The 16,557-nt window shown below is 43.6% G+C and overlaps 1 protein-coding gene across 1 annotated transcript; it reads left to right on the top strand.

Moving 5' to 3' along the window:
* Nucleotides 1-12,304: 12,304 nt before the first annotated feature.
* SLITRK1 (SLIT and NTRK like family member 1) lies at nt 12,305-16,044 on the top strand. The gene has a single exon (XM_006139160.4). It carries the CDS (start codon nt 12,416-12,418, stop codon nt 14,492-14,494), a length of 2,079 nt encoding a protein of 692 aa, XP_006139222.2. The 5' UTR covers nt 12,305-12,415; the 3' UTR covers nt 14,495-16,044.
* Nucleotides 16,045-16,557: the final 513 nt, after the last annotated feature.

Genomic DNA, 16,557 nt, shown 5'->3' on the forward strand with positions numbered 1-16,557 from the left:
GATCAGGGCTCTGTCAGTGGTGAATGTGCTAACCTTCTTGGGGGGTTACAGCTAGCCTCTCTCCTTGTGCCACATCCTACCTAGCTTCCTGAAATCTTGCTCCATATCTTGTTGTGGTCTCTGGGCTCCAGGTCATAGGTAGCTCTCCTAGGACTCTAATTCCAGTCAAACAGCCATAGGCAACTGTGCTCCTGTCAGGTTCTCAGGACTTTTAGCTCCTGCAGTTAAGAGCTGTTGCATCTCTTGGGTTAGAGCCTCCATCATGCATCCTTCCTTCTCAGTGGTTAGCCTACTGAGCCAGTCTGCTCTTTTTTATAGTGAAGCAACAGTTGGAGACCACCCATTGTATAGGATTGACCTCTTCTTACCAAGTCCAGGGTATGCACCCCTTCACCAGCAGAAAGTAGTAAAGACATTACAAACATTTCAGGCAAAAACTTCTTTTGCTCCATTCGTAGTACTTCCATTTGTCAAAGGGACTAATGTCCCAAAAGGGTGTTTGGGTATATATTTACTCTATCCTGTCTGAAAATGTTATGTAAATATTAAGCCTTATTACATCTAATCATAATTGAATACATCTAATAATAATCTAACACTGTGCACCATTAATCTGATGATCCCGGAGCACATCAGTAAAGTACACACATTGGTAAATTAAGCTTTGTATGACGACATGATATATCCTCTTCTTTATAAAGAAAGAGGAAGTTGAGACTTTTAGATGTTTAGGTACTGCCCTACTGACATGCTAATGTTTTTCAACTTTTACTGACTCCTCTAGGAGCTGAGGGTGTAAGGATCAGATCATCTGGTACAGGGGAGCAGATGGACTTGCTGGGCCTCTGGGCCAGATGAGGGCAGGAGAACTCCAGCTTTTTGCTCCTAGAAGGAATGGGGATTTGTGGTAGAGAGGATGGGCTGGAGCTAGCCTCCCCCACTTCCAGACCTTCAGTGCTGCCCTATGTTCCCCGGAGTTCTTGAGAGTGCTTCACAGGGCTCTGATAGCAATTTAAAGAGTCTGGTGTTCGGGCTGCTGCAGCCGCCACAGAGGCAGCAGCCAGTAGCCCTGGGCCTTTGTAAATCTGCAGGCCACGGGAGACCTTTGTCCCCCTTCCCCATGTCAGCAGGTCTGATCTGGTGAATCAGGGCTGCAGCAAGGTCAGTGACATTAGTATGTTTTTTCTTTATCGTGTTCTAGACCAGGCTCGGCTGGAAAAAACCTGTCACTCAACATTTCCATTTTAGTTAAAGAAAGTGGATAACTACACAATGGAAAGTCATCTATTCTTCTTCTACAGAGATATGGCTTTTAAGATGGAGGACAAATACTTCTTCCATACAAGAACACTATCAACAATACAGTACAATCACTAGTACTTGTTTCTGCTTTTGGAACTTTCAGACAAGCAACTAATGTCTTCATATTTGCTGCAACCTTTTCGGGGATGACTGTCCTTTAACTGTTAAAATGTCTGTCAGAAACTATATTTCTTTGCAGATAGGTCCATTTTTCAGTTTACTGGTCTATATGTGAAGACTTTCCACATTCTTTGACATATATATTATTGGTAGGGATAACAGCACTGTAGTTAAAACTGTCCAACACTCCTGATTATATTGCCCTGTTTTTGATTACTTACAACTTAGCCAAATATAAACCATCCAGAGAGAAATTGCCTATGACTGATGTCTGCCTGAGACTGACTTTTTTTTTTTTTTTTTTTTTTTTTTTTTGAGGAAATTTCACCTAAATGATTCAGACATTTATTGGAATGAGATTAAGGAGTAATATGGTGTTAAAAACTTTTTACAACAGTTTTGCTGAAATCCTCTAACACCTCCATGCTTTGGAGCAGAGGCCTGAAATTTAGCAGGGATATCTCCATTGTGTCAAAGATGAGCCTTTCACCATCCTTGTGAAAATGATATTAAGTTATGAGATTCTGGAAAATATCAGTTTACACATGCTCAGTAGAGAATGGTTACAGTTTAGCAGCTTTAAGATGCCATTTGCATTGAGAATGCCTTGTCCCTGGGGGGCAGAGTCTGAGTAAGATGTTTACTCCTACCATCTACAAGTTGCAAAATGCCAATTTTAAGGTTACCAGGGCAAACTTGATTTGCCCCCCCTCTTGTGCGTATAGTCACGATACAGTCTCTAATGACATGATTACATATTATTTTTCCCATAGGAACCCTGCCTCATATAGCAAATGGATAATCATTCATCTGAGACTGGTATCACTTTTGCATGCTTTTTCTCTGTGTCCATATATTTCTAAGCAAACAGTTAACAAGCTGATCATTGTTAATTTCTTTGCTTGGTTTGGCCTTGAACTTACTGACTTTTCAACATAGCCATTGTTTCACTGAGTCTTTAATGTAACCTAGATGCCTTTGTTAATTATCTGTTAAGTATATTCATAAATTAATATTAAAACCAATGATCCTGAAACTTAGCGGTTGCAGTCTCCTCGCAAACAGAACCTCCTTTGAAGATGACTCCTGTTATTCATGTCTTCTCTGTGTAGGGCAATTTAAGTAGCATTCATTCTCTATAGTGTTTCTCATTTTAAGCCTTCATAGAAGTTTGATTTCTTGCAAAAGAGGTTAATTTCTATAACTTCAGTTGGCTAATCATAAATTGTAACCATAAGCCATTGTTCCACAGCTTCGAGTAAACCATTCACACACAAAAAAAAGGATAAAGGGACTTTCTTCCATCACAAACTGAATTAGCATTTGTGGTTAGTAGGCAAATTGTTTCTCAAGCATGAAAAACTCATGCTCTGTGAAGCATAGGGACCAGTATATGCTTCCTGTATCAGAGGTTGAGGCTATAAATGATTTATATACATATTAATAATTAATAAAAACATTCTGTGAGAGTTGTCATAACAATACTCTGTGTTCTTCAACCCCACTTTCTGATATGCTGCTAAGGCTATACAAAAATATAAGTTAAAACGATCTGCAATACAGGCAGTCCCCGGGTTACGTACAAGATAGGGACTGTAGGTTTGTTCTTAAGTTGAATTTGTATGTAAGTCGGAACTGGTACATATTGTAGGGGAAACTCTAGCCAAACATTTTTTTTAGTTTTGGATAGCATAGGGAAAGGTTAACTCCCCTCTAATGTTTGTTTTGCTGTCTGTTCCCCTGTTCAGAAGATTTCACATCTATTTCTGTCCCTGTGACAAACTCAGGACTAAAGGAGTAACTCATCAAATACCAAACAGCTCTGCACCATGCTTTGAGCTAATAGCTTTATTTCCACACACCACCCAGGGTTCTAGGAGGAGGGTCCTTGTTTTGCTAACACAATGAGGCCAGCACTTTGTTTGTTTTGGTGGAGTCTTTGTTTGCCCAGGGAGCCCAGCATGTATAGGGGGAGGAGGGGCGAAGAGGCTGCTTTTGTCTGCTGTTCGGCAGCCTGTTGCTCAGGGGAGGGGGCAGCCTGTTGCTGGCAGGGGGGGAGGGGAGAGGCGTGCAGGATGCGAGGCCGCGGGGGGGGGGGGGGGGGCAGCGGGCGTGGGGAGGCACTTTTCCTCTGCCCGGCAGCTCTGCGGGATCCCTGTCCCTGTGGCCAGCTGCTGCAGGCAGAGGCCAGTTGGAGCCGGCCGAAGAGGAGGAGAAGGTGGATTCTAGGACCCAGGTGAGCGAGCCCTGGGGACGCTGCTGCGCTCCGGGAGCCCGGCATGTATAGAGGGGAGGAGGGGCAGAGAGGCTGCTTTTGTCTGTTCGGCAGCCTGTTGCTCAGGGGAGGGGGCAGCCTGTTGCTGGCAGGGGAGTGGGGGGGGGGGCAGCAGGCATGGGGAGGCACTTTTCCTCTGCCCGGAAGCTCTGCGGGACCCCAGTCGGAGCCGGCCCGAGGAGGAGGAGGATCCTAGGACCCAGGTGAGCGAGCCCCGGGAATGCTGCTGCGCATGTGCGGGAGTTGCCTCACCCCGTTCGTATCTAGGGATCCGACGTAAGTCGGATCCACGTAAGTCGGGGACTGCCTGTACTGAAAAATAAGTGATTGTAACACAACAAATATACTTCATGTAGGCCGCTTCCCTCTTACTTGGTTGTTTGTGCATAGGAAAGAGAATAAGCTTCCATTTCCGGTCTTTCCTTCCTGTTATTCTGTTTTCTAAATAAATTTTCCCCTCATGTAAAAGTTGTGAAATTCCGGCTCCTAACCAATTGGGATTTGAAGAAAGCTGCTGGAAGCAAATAATTTCTGTCCTGAAGATGTTGTCAGGAGCCCTCTTTGCTCCAGCTCCCTGGACAGCGTAAGTCCTCTTGGAGACAGGCATTCCCTGGAACCTACACAAGTGTCTGAGGGTATGTCTACACAGCAAATAATGGCTGTTATTCCAAAATAACTATGTGAGCATCTATACAGTGATTTCATTATTTTGAAATAACTGGAGACTTATTCTGAAATGTGTAAACCTCATTCTATGAGGAATAACATCCATTCCAAACTAGCTATTTTGGAATAGCCCCTCACCAGGGCCCTTCTAAGTTATTCCTCCCCTGTGCCTCCTGGGCTCTTAATTGAGATTGCACATCTACATTAGGGGATCCTGCCTCAGACTAATTGTGAGGCTTTCCTGCAGTGTAGACGTGCTATTTCAAAATAAGCTATTTTTGAATAACTATCCTGGAAAGGCTTATTTCAAAATAACCGTGCAGTCTAGACGTACCCTGACTGTCTTCAGTGACATGCAAAGTTTTGTACCTCAGGTTTTATGGGAGGAAAATTAAGAACAATGGTAAAAACAAGATTGTTCTACAGCTCTGGGCCTAGAATCCATGCCATACCCTTGTGAAAACAGTGTTCAGCAAATGTACACTTTTTCACATCCCATTTAAATCCATGAACACAGGTACTCTGATGGTTTTGGAAGGAAGCCCTTGACCTCCAGGCTTTTGTGGGAGTAGAAAAACTGCTATCCAGCACAGCAGGGGTTAAATAAAACCTTTGTGTTCAGCCAGCTCTATCCTGCTCTACCTGCAACTAATGCCGGAGGGAGTGGGGGAGAAAAGAAGGGAACCTGGATAAATTGGAAGCTGACTGGCAAGGAGCCAGGAGCCCTGTGTTTACCAGCTTGAAAGGACAGATCAATGAGTTGCCAGTCATCACAGCCACTTGAGGAAAGTAAGGCTTTCCCTGCCAAGGAAAAGCCTGCAAATATGCTCCAACTGCAGGGCAGTTGGACTACCCGGGTCACACCCCAAACTAAAACGACATGTAGGAAGTAGTCCAAAGAAACAAGTCTTGACCCTGCACCAGAAGGGAAACTCATCTCATAGTTTAGGTATTGAATTTCATAACTCTATGGACTGTGGAGAGGAAGGACCAAGATTTATCTACCATTTTCTCGGGTCTTGAAGATGGATGAGGCTGCCTGGCCATGGAAGACCCTATCACTTGGCTGTATAAAGAAAACTTTTTCTGTTTTGAAATTAAATACTGTACTGTGAATATTGTACCAGTGGCTAAGATTATAAAAAGGAGAAGTATTGTCAATGGACTAGATTTCAGTCCTTTAATAAATTTGAAACAACACTATTTTAATCCTCCACAAAATCCATATCCAACACCAGGTCATATCTGAAGAAGACTTTTTGTTTGAAGATATAATTAAGTTGCATATAGTCTGTGGAGAGACAACAGTTGCCAGCGTCATAGCCATTGGGCAAGCTTTTGAGTTTACTCCGTATGCATTTGGAGTAACTCAACTGGCTTCAGTGCAATTATTGTGGAGTTACTTGAGATTTCTACTATTGTTATTGGGATTTGAATCTAGATCACTGTATAGCTAGCTCCCTTTAGTTAATAAACTATATTTTCTATATTGAGTATATTATTCTGGAATATTTGGAGAACAAAAATGTGAGTTACAATGAAATTCATCCAATTTTACAAAAAAAAATGACAGCAATGTGTAAAGTTGTACTAGCACAAGATTTAATCAGGACAAGTGACTGTCTTTTATTTACACGAAGTATAAGCTGATGAACTGAAAAATAAGTTCAACATCCCAACTTCTCACCTGTCCATTGCTCACAGGACTGTTGATACATGATGGGAGGATGGGCAGTAACATAAACATTTCTGTGTTTCAGAAGTAAGGAGAAGTGGTGTTTGTAAGAGATCGTTGACAATTTTTCAAACGAGCCAATTTTGTTGGAAACTTGAGTTGTCAAAGGCAAGACATATCATGAACGCATTCTGATTTTCACTTTTGTTTAAAAAATAAATGGAATTTTTAAAAAGTTGACTTCAGAACAAAACAAAAAATAAAATGTGTTGGTTCGTGCAAAATGTTAATGTTTGATTATGCTTTTTCTTTCTGTTTCAGAATAGAAAATAATTCAAAATGATAGAGTTTCATGAAAAACTGAAATTCAATTTTCTGCCCAGCTCAATTAATTACATGGGAATTTCTCAGAGGATTTTTATTTTGCAAGGCTTAACAAGTGAAAAATACTGTTGTGTTTTAAATGATTTGTACTGTATCTCTGAAATCATATGCTTGTTCAAGTCTGGAATATGAGTAATAGGAAAAGAGAATTTACATTTTAACCCAGCTGAAATAATTCAACTATAGTGAGTTAACATGTGGATTAATGAAAAACAAGTCTATTTATTAATGTCACATAACTAGATTAGGCTATTGGAATGAAAATGAGTGGTGTTTACAATCCTTGATTCATAAATACTAGGTCTGAGGAGGAAACTAGTGCAAGATCTTGAGTTTTCCTCCCAGAACAGATATTATTTCTCTTTTAACTCTGTAATTTCACATCTCCAAAATAAATTATTCCATTGGCATGAGAAATTTGAACAGTGTTAGTAAAGGGCCTTCCTCCTTTTGGGCATGTCTACACTAGGAATCTATTTTTAAATAACTAAATTTGACTTAATTCCCAATTTTACAAAATTGAAGTACTGTATTCCCACAATGGGGAAACCTCAAAATTAGTCTGAGGCAGGCTCCATTAATGTGGATGTGCTACCTCAACTTAGAGCACCAAGAAGCACTGGGGAGTAATTAGTTGGAATTTCAAAATAGTGGCACTGGAGCATGCGCATTAGGTCTATTTCAAAGTAACTATTTCAAAATTAGCTCTATTTCCTGAAGAAAGCAGGAGTACAGACTTTGAAATAACTAGTCTGTAATTTTGAAATAATGGGCTTGTTAGTATGGACGATCTGCTTATAAATTCGACCTAACGGCGGTTATTTTGAAGTAACACCCTACTTTAGACAACAGCTTTGATAACAAGCAAACAACCACCTCCTGTAATTTCTGGGAGTGCACCTTATGGATTTTATTTTTATCCTATCGGAAATGAAAAGCCAGCTCTTATATAACTGAAGTGCAATGTACTTAGGATAGAAGTGCAAACTTTCCCCTGATTTTGACTTTTTGAAATTGCTTATACAACTATTTGAAATACTGCCTCCAAATGCTTAGAATTAAAGAAGTACACCAAAAACTATGGTTAAAGACCACACTATGGACCCCTTACTTGGGATGATGAGACTCAATGGGGCAACTTATGTGAATAGTCGCTCATCTCTGTAAGTAAAGAATTGACAACTTGACCCTACTTTTTTTATTAGTATTCCATTGGATATGTATCTTACCTCAAGTTCGTACCAGTTTTTGTCAAGTAAACGGATTCATGACTTTTTCTTTCCTTATTACGTGATTTATCACAAGAGGATAGCAACAGGATTCTACTGCCCTGTGAATATATTTTGCTGAACTACTTTATGCAGTTGAAGTATCCTGTTCTAAGACTTGCTGGTTGTTTGACCACTTTTCTTGTCTGCAGCTAGTCAGAGATGTCAGAGAAGAGTGGAATAGTTGAGGCAATCAAACTATAAAGAGGTCACATTAGCAGAAGTGCAGTACTGTACTATGTTGTATATTGATCAAACTGCACTGGCTTTGAGCCTGGCAGAATAGTGAACATTGTCATAACAAGGACATAAAATGATGCAATTGGAATGTGTTCTGGCAATATATTGTGTGGAGGTTAAAACACAGTACAAAAGTTACCATTTTTTATTAAACCTGGTAACGTTACCTAGAGCTTCTTCCTGTGATACCTGACCAAAAGACTCTAACAAAAGAAATAATCCTCACAATTCTGTTTGACTAAAATATGTCAGATGATTTCTCAGTTTAAAAATATTTGCATTCATAAAACAGCAGGGACTAGATCCACAAAGAGACATAAGAATTTCAGTGCCTGGCTCTTTAGCACTCAGCTGCCCTCTGGGATTCACAATCTCTGGATAGGAGTCAGGCTCCATTCTCTACACAATTCAGAGTGTGAATTAGTCACATAATAAAGGAATCCTCAAAAGCCAGAATAATATAAAATAAAAGGAAAGTGAGAACCTCCTAGATTAACCTAAGAAATGTCAAGGACAGGAGTTTGGCCTCTATCCTCCACCCCTGCTGAGAGAAAGACACCTCCTTCTACTCAGAATTCTCAGCCATGAACCTCCTCCTGGAGTTATGCACCTCAGAATTTATCTGTACTTAAAAAGTCACAGTGACACTTCAATGAAGATGCTACCTATGCCGAAGAGAAAGCTTCTCCCATCAATGTAGGAAATCCACTTCCCTGAGAGGTGATAGCTATGTCAATAGGAGTATAGCTAAGGTTAAGTATGATGTCTGCTATATAGACATCAGAGCTATGGCTTTGCTTCCTCTAGTCCCACTGTGATATAGCATGACAGTACAAGCTGTAAGATTTTATTTGACAACTTTGTAGTTACGAAAGTTGCAAAATAGCCACAGAAAAGTAAAACAACACAGCACTGTTTTAAAAAGCATTTTGCCACCAATTCTGTGTTAGTGGCACTGGTACAATGAACTCTGTACACAAGTATACTAGGAGACTGCATTGGCACATTTATACAGGTGTAGCTACAGCAGCGCAACCCACTCTTCCTACTACTGCAACCCTGGTGTATAAAAGAGCTCACTAAAGCTGATTTAAAACTGAAGCCATGACTCTGCATTTTTGTCATACTGCATAGCTTATGGGACGATGGGTGTAAACCAGTGCTGCTTAACATGAGTATGGCATGCAGAAATTGGCCATGTGTATCTAGGCTTTTGATATTTTGAAAATGCAGCTCTAGTGTAATACCATTGCTTATTAAAAAGCCAATGTATTAAAGTAATTCAAATAAAAGTGTAAACATATGCTTTACACTCACAACACCAGATGTATCCTAGAACATTCTAGCTTTGGGTGGGAATTTACATAGGGCTTTGCTCTTTTTACAATATGCATGTTTCCACTTAGGATAAATTAATATAATTAGAAATGCGGAATATAATTAGAGCTAGGTACAGTGCCGGACAACTGCCACCTACATACCCAAATGCAGCATTGTTAAATAATATATATATGGGAGAAGAAGGATAGCTTTGGCATTTAAGGCATTCAGGAAATATAGGTCTATTTCCTGTCTCTACCATGAACTTCCTGTGTGACTACTGGCAAATCGCCTTCTCTGTGCCATCTGTAAAAAACCGATGATAAGTCTGTTTGCCTTTTCTCCATCCTTTGTTGGTCTTGCCACTCTAGGTAGCAAGGCCCAGAGTTAGTGTGAGGAAATACTGCTCCTAGAACAATGGAACCCCCTCTCTCAGTTAGATGCTGCCATACTTCAAGTGCACAACCATAATTTTGCATCTATTCACAACCCCTCCTCCCCTCCCCCCCCCTTCAGGTACAGTGTCCAGACAACTGCCACTTCTATGCAGCTCCGCGAGAAGCCTCTCCTGTTCCTCTCCCCTCCCTCCAAACTCCTTTCTTCCTTATTGTGTTCCAAGGGTTTCCTGTGGGCTTTCCCTCCGAGTCCTCCTGCTCCTCTCCAAAGCTGCAGGATTGTTGGTTTTTTTCGGTTCAGAAGGGTTCCAGTTCCAATCTATCTAACCCTCTCTGACATGCACAGAGAGACAAAGTCAGAGCAACTGCCATGAGAAATGAATTAATGAGCCTTAATGTGGCGCCAAGTCTCCTTTCCTTCTCCTTCGCCCATGAAGCTAATATATTGCTTCTGAAGCTTGTTGTCTCAGTAGCATTTTCTCTCTCCTGCCCCGCTTGCTATTTATTGGCCAGGCATCCTTTGGTCCAGTCATGTTTTTGTCAGTTTCTTTCCCTTCATCGCTCCCTCCCTCTCGCCCATCCATCTATACATATAAGGCTAAATCTCCACCCGAAACACTCCATCCGAAAATGGCTACGGCAGCTGTTGCAACTTGTTTATAATCTAAATAAATTAATTTGATAAGATCATCCATGATAGGATGTCTAATGTACTTGGAAACTGCAGATCGGGAAACCCTGGGACCAAATTAGCATGCAGCAAGGATGACTGGGTGCAGCTTCCATCTGGCTTCCCGACTTTTCCTATATATAGACCTGAAGCCCCCCTGCCCTCCTTCCCGCCTCAGTAGATGTGACGCTCTGTGCCCTACCAGTATATTGCAAAGTTCACGAATGGAGTCAGAGCATCTGTCGGACGGAAGAGGTACAAGCTCAGGAGCGAGGGCAGGCGCAGAAAGGACCCAGCGAATCAGGCTCTGGAGCACTCCCATACAGCCTCCTCCGCACAATTTTGCAAGGCATTGGGGAACAAGGGTTTATGTTTGCACCACCAGAGATGCAACTGGTTATTTGCTTGTAGGTATCTGAAACCCGTCCAAAAGATGCTGAAACTTTCTTTTTCCAGGCCAGGCAAACACATTTTCCGCCGTGTAATCTATTTTGTCAAAAATCAAAAAGGTAAGCAGGCATTGCATTTGCACACAGCACTTAAATAGCCGAAGAGAAGTGGAAGAAGAGAAATAAGATCCACTGCTGTCAATTTCAAGTCCTCTCTCAAAGGAAATTCTGTACCCTCCAGAAACAGGTAGTAAAATGATCTGCTGTGCGGCAAACCTAGTCTTCCCCGCCCCAGCCCCTTTCCTGTGATCATCTATACAATAAAAAAATATAACGCAATCATCCACGGTACAGCGTTCCAAAAGGAACTCCGTAAAGCCACCAAATCCAGCATGAAACGCTATAGACTGCAGGGGAGGAAGCGACACATTTAAAAGCAACGTTGAAAATGGCGTGGAGTATAATTATCTCAAATTGCTATTCGCCTGACACCCTGACACTAATTCTATTCAAGCCACTGGGACGCAAAATAGGACAAAAGCGTTCTTGCCGGTTGCTAGAGTAAGGGTGTGTGTGTGTGCGTGCGTGTGATTGTGTGTGTGTGTATGGGGGGAGGGCTAGAGAGAGGGAGGATGTTAAACTTTCCATGTCAGGAGGAAGAAAGAAAGAAATTAAATAATCAATTTAAGGGAAAGCGTCTAAACAGATCGACAGCTTTAATGCCAACATTTTTAACGCTTGCCCTGTACGTGGATTGATTTTTTTTCTCCAGCATTCCCTCAGCAGATGGATTTTTGCCACTGCAGCTCAGCAGAGGGTGTCAGATCTTTGAGAGTGCACCAGGTTGGAACGAGCAGAGGCTCTTAGCAACTCTCCTTCCGTGTGTGTATGTGTGTGTGTGTGCAACTCAGAAACAGGAGAAGAAGAAAAAGGAAAGAAGAGAGCCCGAGGTGGGAGAGAGAGAGAGAGAGAGACTGACAGAGAGAAAGAAAGGGGAGAAGAAGAAGGGATCGGAGGAGAGGAGAAATGGACAGCCAAAAAACGCAGCGATTGCAGATTTTTTGCAGCGCCATTGGTTCGGCATCCGGTCCTTAGGCTGGGGCGTGATTTCAGCACCAAGGGGGACTGGACAGCACCCAGAGGGGGACTCCTGGGCACCGAGCACCGGCGGCGGCAGCAGCAGCAGTCAGGAGCCCGGCTTTGAAACAGGAAAGCAAGGTCAGTCCGAAGCAAAGCGAAGCTCGCAGGCAGCTCTCTTCTACCACCGCTGCACTGTCTGCCTGATTCTCTCTAAAATGCAGTGGCTGCTTATAATTACTAGCCTTATTCCTGTTCCGATTAGCGAAGCCGGACAACAGTGATCTACTTAGCTTTTCGGGAGCTTTCAGGAGGGGTTTGAGGAGGGGGATTTTTTTCTACTTTTTTTTTTTTTTTTTGCGTGCCTCGCATTACGTGCCTGGATAGTTTGTGGATATAATTATTGACTGGAATCTGGGCTGTTGCAGTATATGTCGGGGGGGGAGAGAAAGGGATAAAGGAGAAAAGAAATCGTCCCCCCCCCTTCCGCTCAGCCTCCTTTCCCCCCACGTTTTTCCTTATGGTGGTGGTTCGGACATCTCCTCTATTGAATGAACTGGAATTGTTTTCGGTGTGAGTATGATGGTTGCTGTTACTTTGTGATGAGATTGGGAATGAATCGTGCGGTTTAAAGATGCTGCTTTGGATTCTGTTGCTGGAGACGTCTCTTTGTTTTGCTGCTGGAAACGTTACAGGGGACGTTTGCAAAGAGAAGATCTGTTCCTGCAACGAGATAGAAGGGGATTTGCACGTAGACTGTGAGAAAAAGGGGTTTACCAGCCTGCATCATTTCAGCGCCCCAACTTCCCAGTTTTACCATTTATTCCTGCATGGAAATTCCCTGACTCGACTTTTCCCTAATGAGTTTGCTAACTTTTACAATGCAGTCAGTTTGCACATGGAAAACAACGGTTTGCATGAAATTGTTCCCGGGGCTTTTCTTGGGCTGCAGCTGGTAAAACGTTTGCATATAAACAACAATAAGATCAAATCGTTCAGGAAGCAGACTTTCCTGGGGCTGGACGATCTGGAATATCTCCAGGCAGATTTTAATTTATTAAGGGATATTGACCCGGGAGCATTTAGGGATTTAAACAAGCTGGAGGTGCTGATTTTAAATGACAACCTCATCAGCACCTTACCTGCCAACGTGTTTCAGTATGTGCCGATCACCCACCTCGACCTCCGGGGAAACCGACTGAAAACCTTGCCTTATGAGGAAGTCCTGGAGCAGATCCCAGGCATTGCTGAGATTCTGCTGGAGGATAACCCATGGGACTGCACTTGTGATCTGCTATCCCTGAAGGAGTGGCTGGAAAACATACCCAAAAATGCTTTGATCGGCCGAGTCATTTGTGAAGCTCCTACGAGGTTGCAGGGCAAAGATTTGAATGAGACCTCAGAGCAAGAGCTGTGCAGGAAAAACAGAGTGGATTCTAGTCTAGCTGCTCCCCCTGCCGAAGAGGAAACCTGTGATCCTGGTCCCATTCCAACCCCCTTCAAAATACACGGCAAAGAAGATCCTGCCACTACCGGATCTGCTCCAAACGGAGGTACAAAAATCCCAGTCAACTGGCAAATCAAGACCCGACCCACAGCTGCGGTTTCCACAATGAGCGTGAAGAACAAGCTACCGGCTAGCATGCCCTGCCCGGAGATTTGTAGCTGTGATCAGATCCCTGGCTCGGGTTTAAAGGTTAATTGCAACGAAAGAAATGTGAGCAGCTTGGTGGCTTTGAAGCCCAAGCCGTCCAATGTGCAGGAGCTGTTTCTGAGAGACAACAAAATACACACCATCAGGAAATCCCACTTTCTGGATTACCGGAAACTTAACCTATTGGATCTGGGGAACAACAACATCGCGACTGTGGAGAACAACACCTTCAAGAACCTGTTCGAGCTCCGGTGGCTCTACATGGATAGCAACTACTTGGACACGCTGTCCCGCGAGAAATTCACAGGGCTGCAAAACCTGGAGTATCTGAACGTGGAGTTTAACGAGATCCAGCTGATTCAGCCCGGCACCTTCAATGCAATGCCCAAGCTCCGTGTCCTAATCCTGAACAACAACCTCCTGAGGTCCCTCCCTGTCGATGTGTTCGCGGGGGTCTCGCTTTCCAAGCTGAGTATACACAATAACTATTTCATGTACCTCCCCGTGGCGGGGGTGCTGGACCAGCTCACTTCCATCACCCAGATAGATTTACATGGCAACCCCTGGGACTGCTCCTGCCCCATTGTGCCTTTCAAGCAGTGGGCAGAGCTGCTGCGCCCCAAGGTGGTCATGAGCGACCTGAGGTGTGAATCCCCAGAAGATTTCTTCAAGGAGGACTTCGAGTCCCTCTCCAACGACGTCATTTGCCCGCAGCTCAAAATCTCGCCCACCGCCAGTTCCAATAGCAAAAACAGCACGGGATTGGCAGAGACAGGGACTCACGCCAACTCCTACCTAGAGACCAGCCGGGTCTCCATTTCGGTGCTGGTCCCAGGACTCCTGCTGGTCTTTGTCACCTCCGCCTTCACAGTGGTTGGCATGCTCGTGTTTATCCTGAGGAACAGAAAGCGCTCCAAGCGGAGGGACGCCAACTCCTCTGCCTCGGAAATCAATTCCTTACAGACAGTCTGCGATTCGTCCTACTGGCACAACGGCCCCTACAATGCAGACGGAGCCCATAGGGTGTATGACTGTGGCTCCCATTCGCTATCAGACTAAGAGCTGGGGCCGGAGAGGGGGGGAAAAAACCAAGTAGGAAATCAATTCAAGTTCGCAGCGAGCAAGCAACTCAGTGGTTAAAGCGTCCCTGAGCTGCGCATTGCTGGCTCGCCTGCTAACGTCACTGCTCCACACCGATCAGGGACGGTTCTGAACCTCTGCTCCCTTCCGTGCACATAACACCCCCGGGCGCGCAAAAGCCAACGCTGCGGCGTATTTCAGTGAGCGAAGGCCGGGGCTTTCCACGCACCCTTTCAAGGTAGCCCCACTGAAGCGGTGCTTCGGGCATCGGACTGCGCATTGCCCTAGCGTGCAATGGAAAGCCAGGAGCCACTTGGTGCAAGTCTTGCAGGGGGCCCCATTGTTTTGCGGATTAGCCCCATGTGGGCGGGCGAGGGGGGAGGGAACCCAGCTGGTGGCCTCCTCCCCCCCGATAACGCAGCGAGAGTGAAACGTTGCACGAAGGCATGAATGTAATGTAAATAGACGACTGATTAAAACAAACACAAACAGTGCTGCATGGCTCGCATGGATACAACGCACCCCAAGGACGCTCCTCCAACACCCAACTGGAAACAGCGTCTAGTTCACACCACCATCCCTCTTACCTGATAAGTCCCATCGTATCAAACTTTCTATATACAAAATACAGTATGATAATAAAAAAGTGCCATTTCGCCATATTTTGTGTGATCGGTAGGCAGTAGATAGAGATCGTACTTTTACTGTGGAAACAAATGTAAAGCTTTTCTTTAAGGCATATTTGCATGGATAGTCTCATTGGTTCATTTTCTGAGTTGGGGGGAGGGGATTTACTTTGTTGGGCGAAGTTTTGTTTTTGGTTCGGTTACCGCTTTTTTCTTTTTAAATATACACCTCCAGCAATGCCTTTCCACCTGAATGTAAAATTTAGTACCCTTGATTTCTATTATGGTAACCGTGTAAACATTAAAGAGAAATCCGAGGCAGTTAAGCATGACCAATTAATGTCACTCGAGTGCTTAGGCTGCAGAGTTTAATGGTAGACAATTCTGTGCTGTTGTAAATCTTACTCTAACTTGAGGAAATCAGAACTGAGGAAGCAAGTGAAACTTACTAATTCTATTCGAGGATTTTATAATGGCATATTTTTTCAGTATTAAAGTGAAAATGTTTTCAACTCCGGGTCCTTACCATTTTTCCAGCACCAGTTTTTGCAAGAGCTTTGTCTGGTTCAGGGGGTAATATTCTGCTTTCAAGTCTGAGTATCTCTCGCTTTCTCTCTTCCCCATCGCACCAGCCTCCTCAAAATGTAAATACCACACAACACTTCTTCTCTGGTTTTTAATGCATCAGTGAATTCCTTTATTAATACAGAGCATCTCGCTGCTGCTGCTGCTGCTGCTGCACACACTGCAGATATATTAGAAGTGCAAGTGGAAATTGGAGTTAATTGATTCTGTCTCATTAAGCCGAGTCTAGATTTCACTGCTCAGCATTTTAGACCCACACGCTGTCCCGGTGACTGGCAGCCGTGTCTGCTACTGGCTTGAGTAGCTGCCGGGAACAGGGAAACTAATTAACCAAGGGACTTTCCCATTCCCGGCCCCAGTAGCTGAGACTTTTAGTATTAACACTTGAACTAAATACACGTAGGCGGATGCTGTCCAACCTCAAACGGATCTCCTTTGATTCCTTCCTTTTATTAGGCCGTGTACCTTCCCTAAATGATACATGTAAAGATAGGAGGCCGGGGCAAACCAATTGTAACTCAAAGCTCAAGTCCCAGGGGAAAGAAGAAAAAAAATCTGTCATGTTGCTTCTGGCTTTCTCCAGGCAGAGAATCCTTTTAAAGATTAACACACTGTAAGGTACGAGCTAACCTGCTAATACTGATTCAGTAGACTTTATAGGAAATGTCCACCTTTGGAATATGTGGTGGGAAAACAGACACGGTTTTAAACCCATACATAGTGCAGCTGATACATACCCATTTTACAGTGGTAGAAGCCTAACAACTATTCTAGCATATTTTAAGTGAGGCAGATAGTTCTTCTGACCTACGATCATTGTTATGGAAGGAT

The sequence above is a fragment of the Pelodiscus sinensis genome, chromosome 1, assembly GCF_049634645.1.
Source record: "Pelodiscus sinensis isolate JC-2024 chromosome 1, ASM4963464v1, whole genome shotgun sequence".
Classification (NCBI taxonomy): Eukaryota; Metazoa; Chordata; order Testudines; family Trionychidae; genus Pelodiscus; species Pelodiscus sinensis.

Bases quoted from the DNA above. Each gene is read 5' to 3' on its own strand.
- SLITRK1 (XM_006139160.4), top strand. From the start codon at position 12,416: ATGCTGCTTTGGATTCTGTTGCTGGAGACGTCTCTTTGTTTTGCTGCT.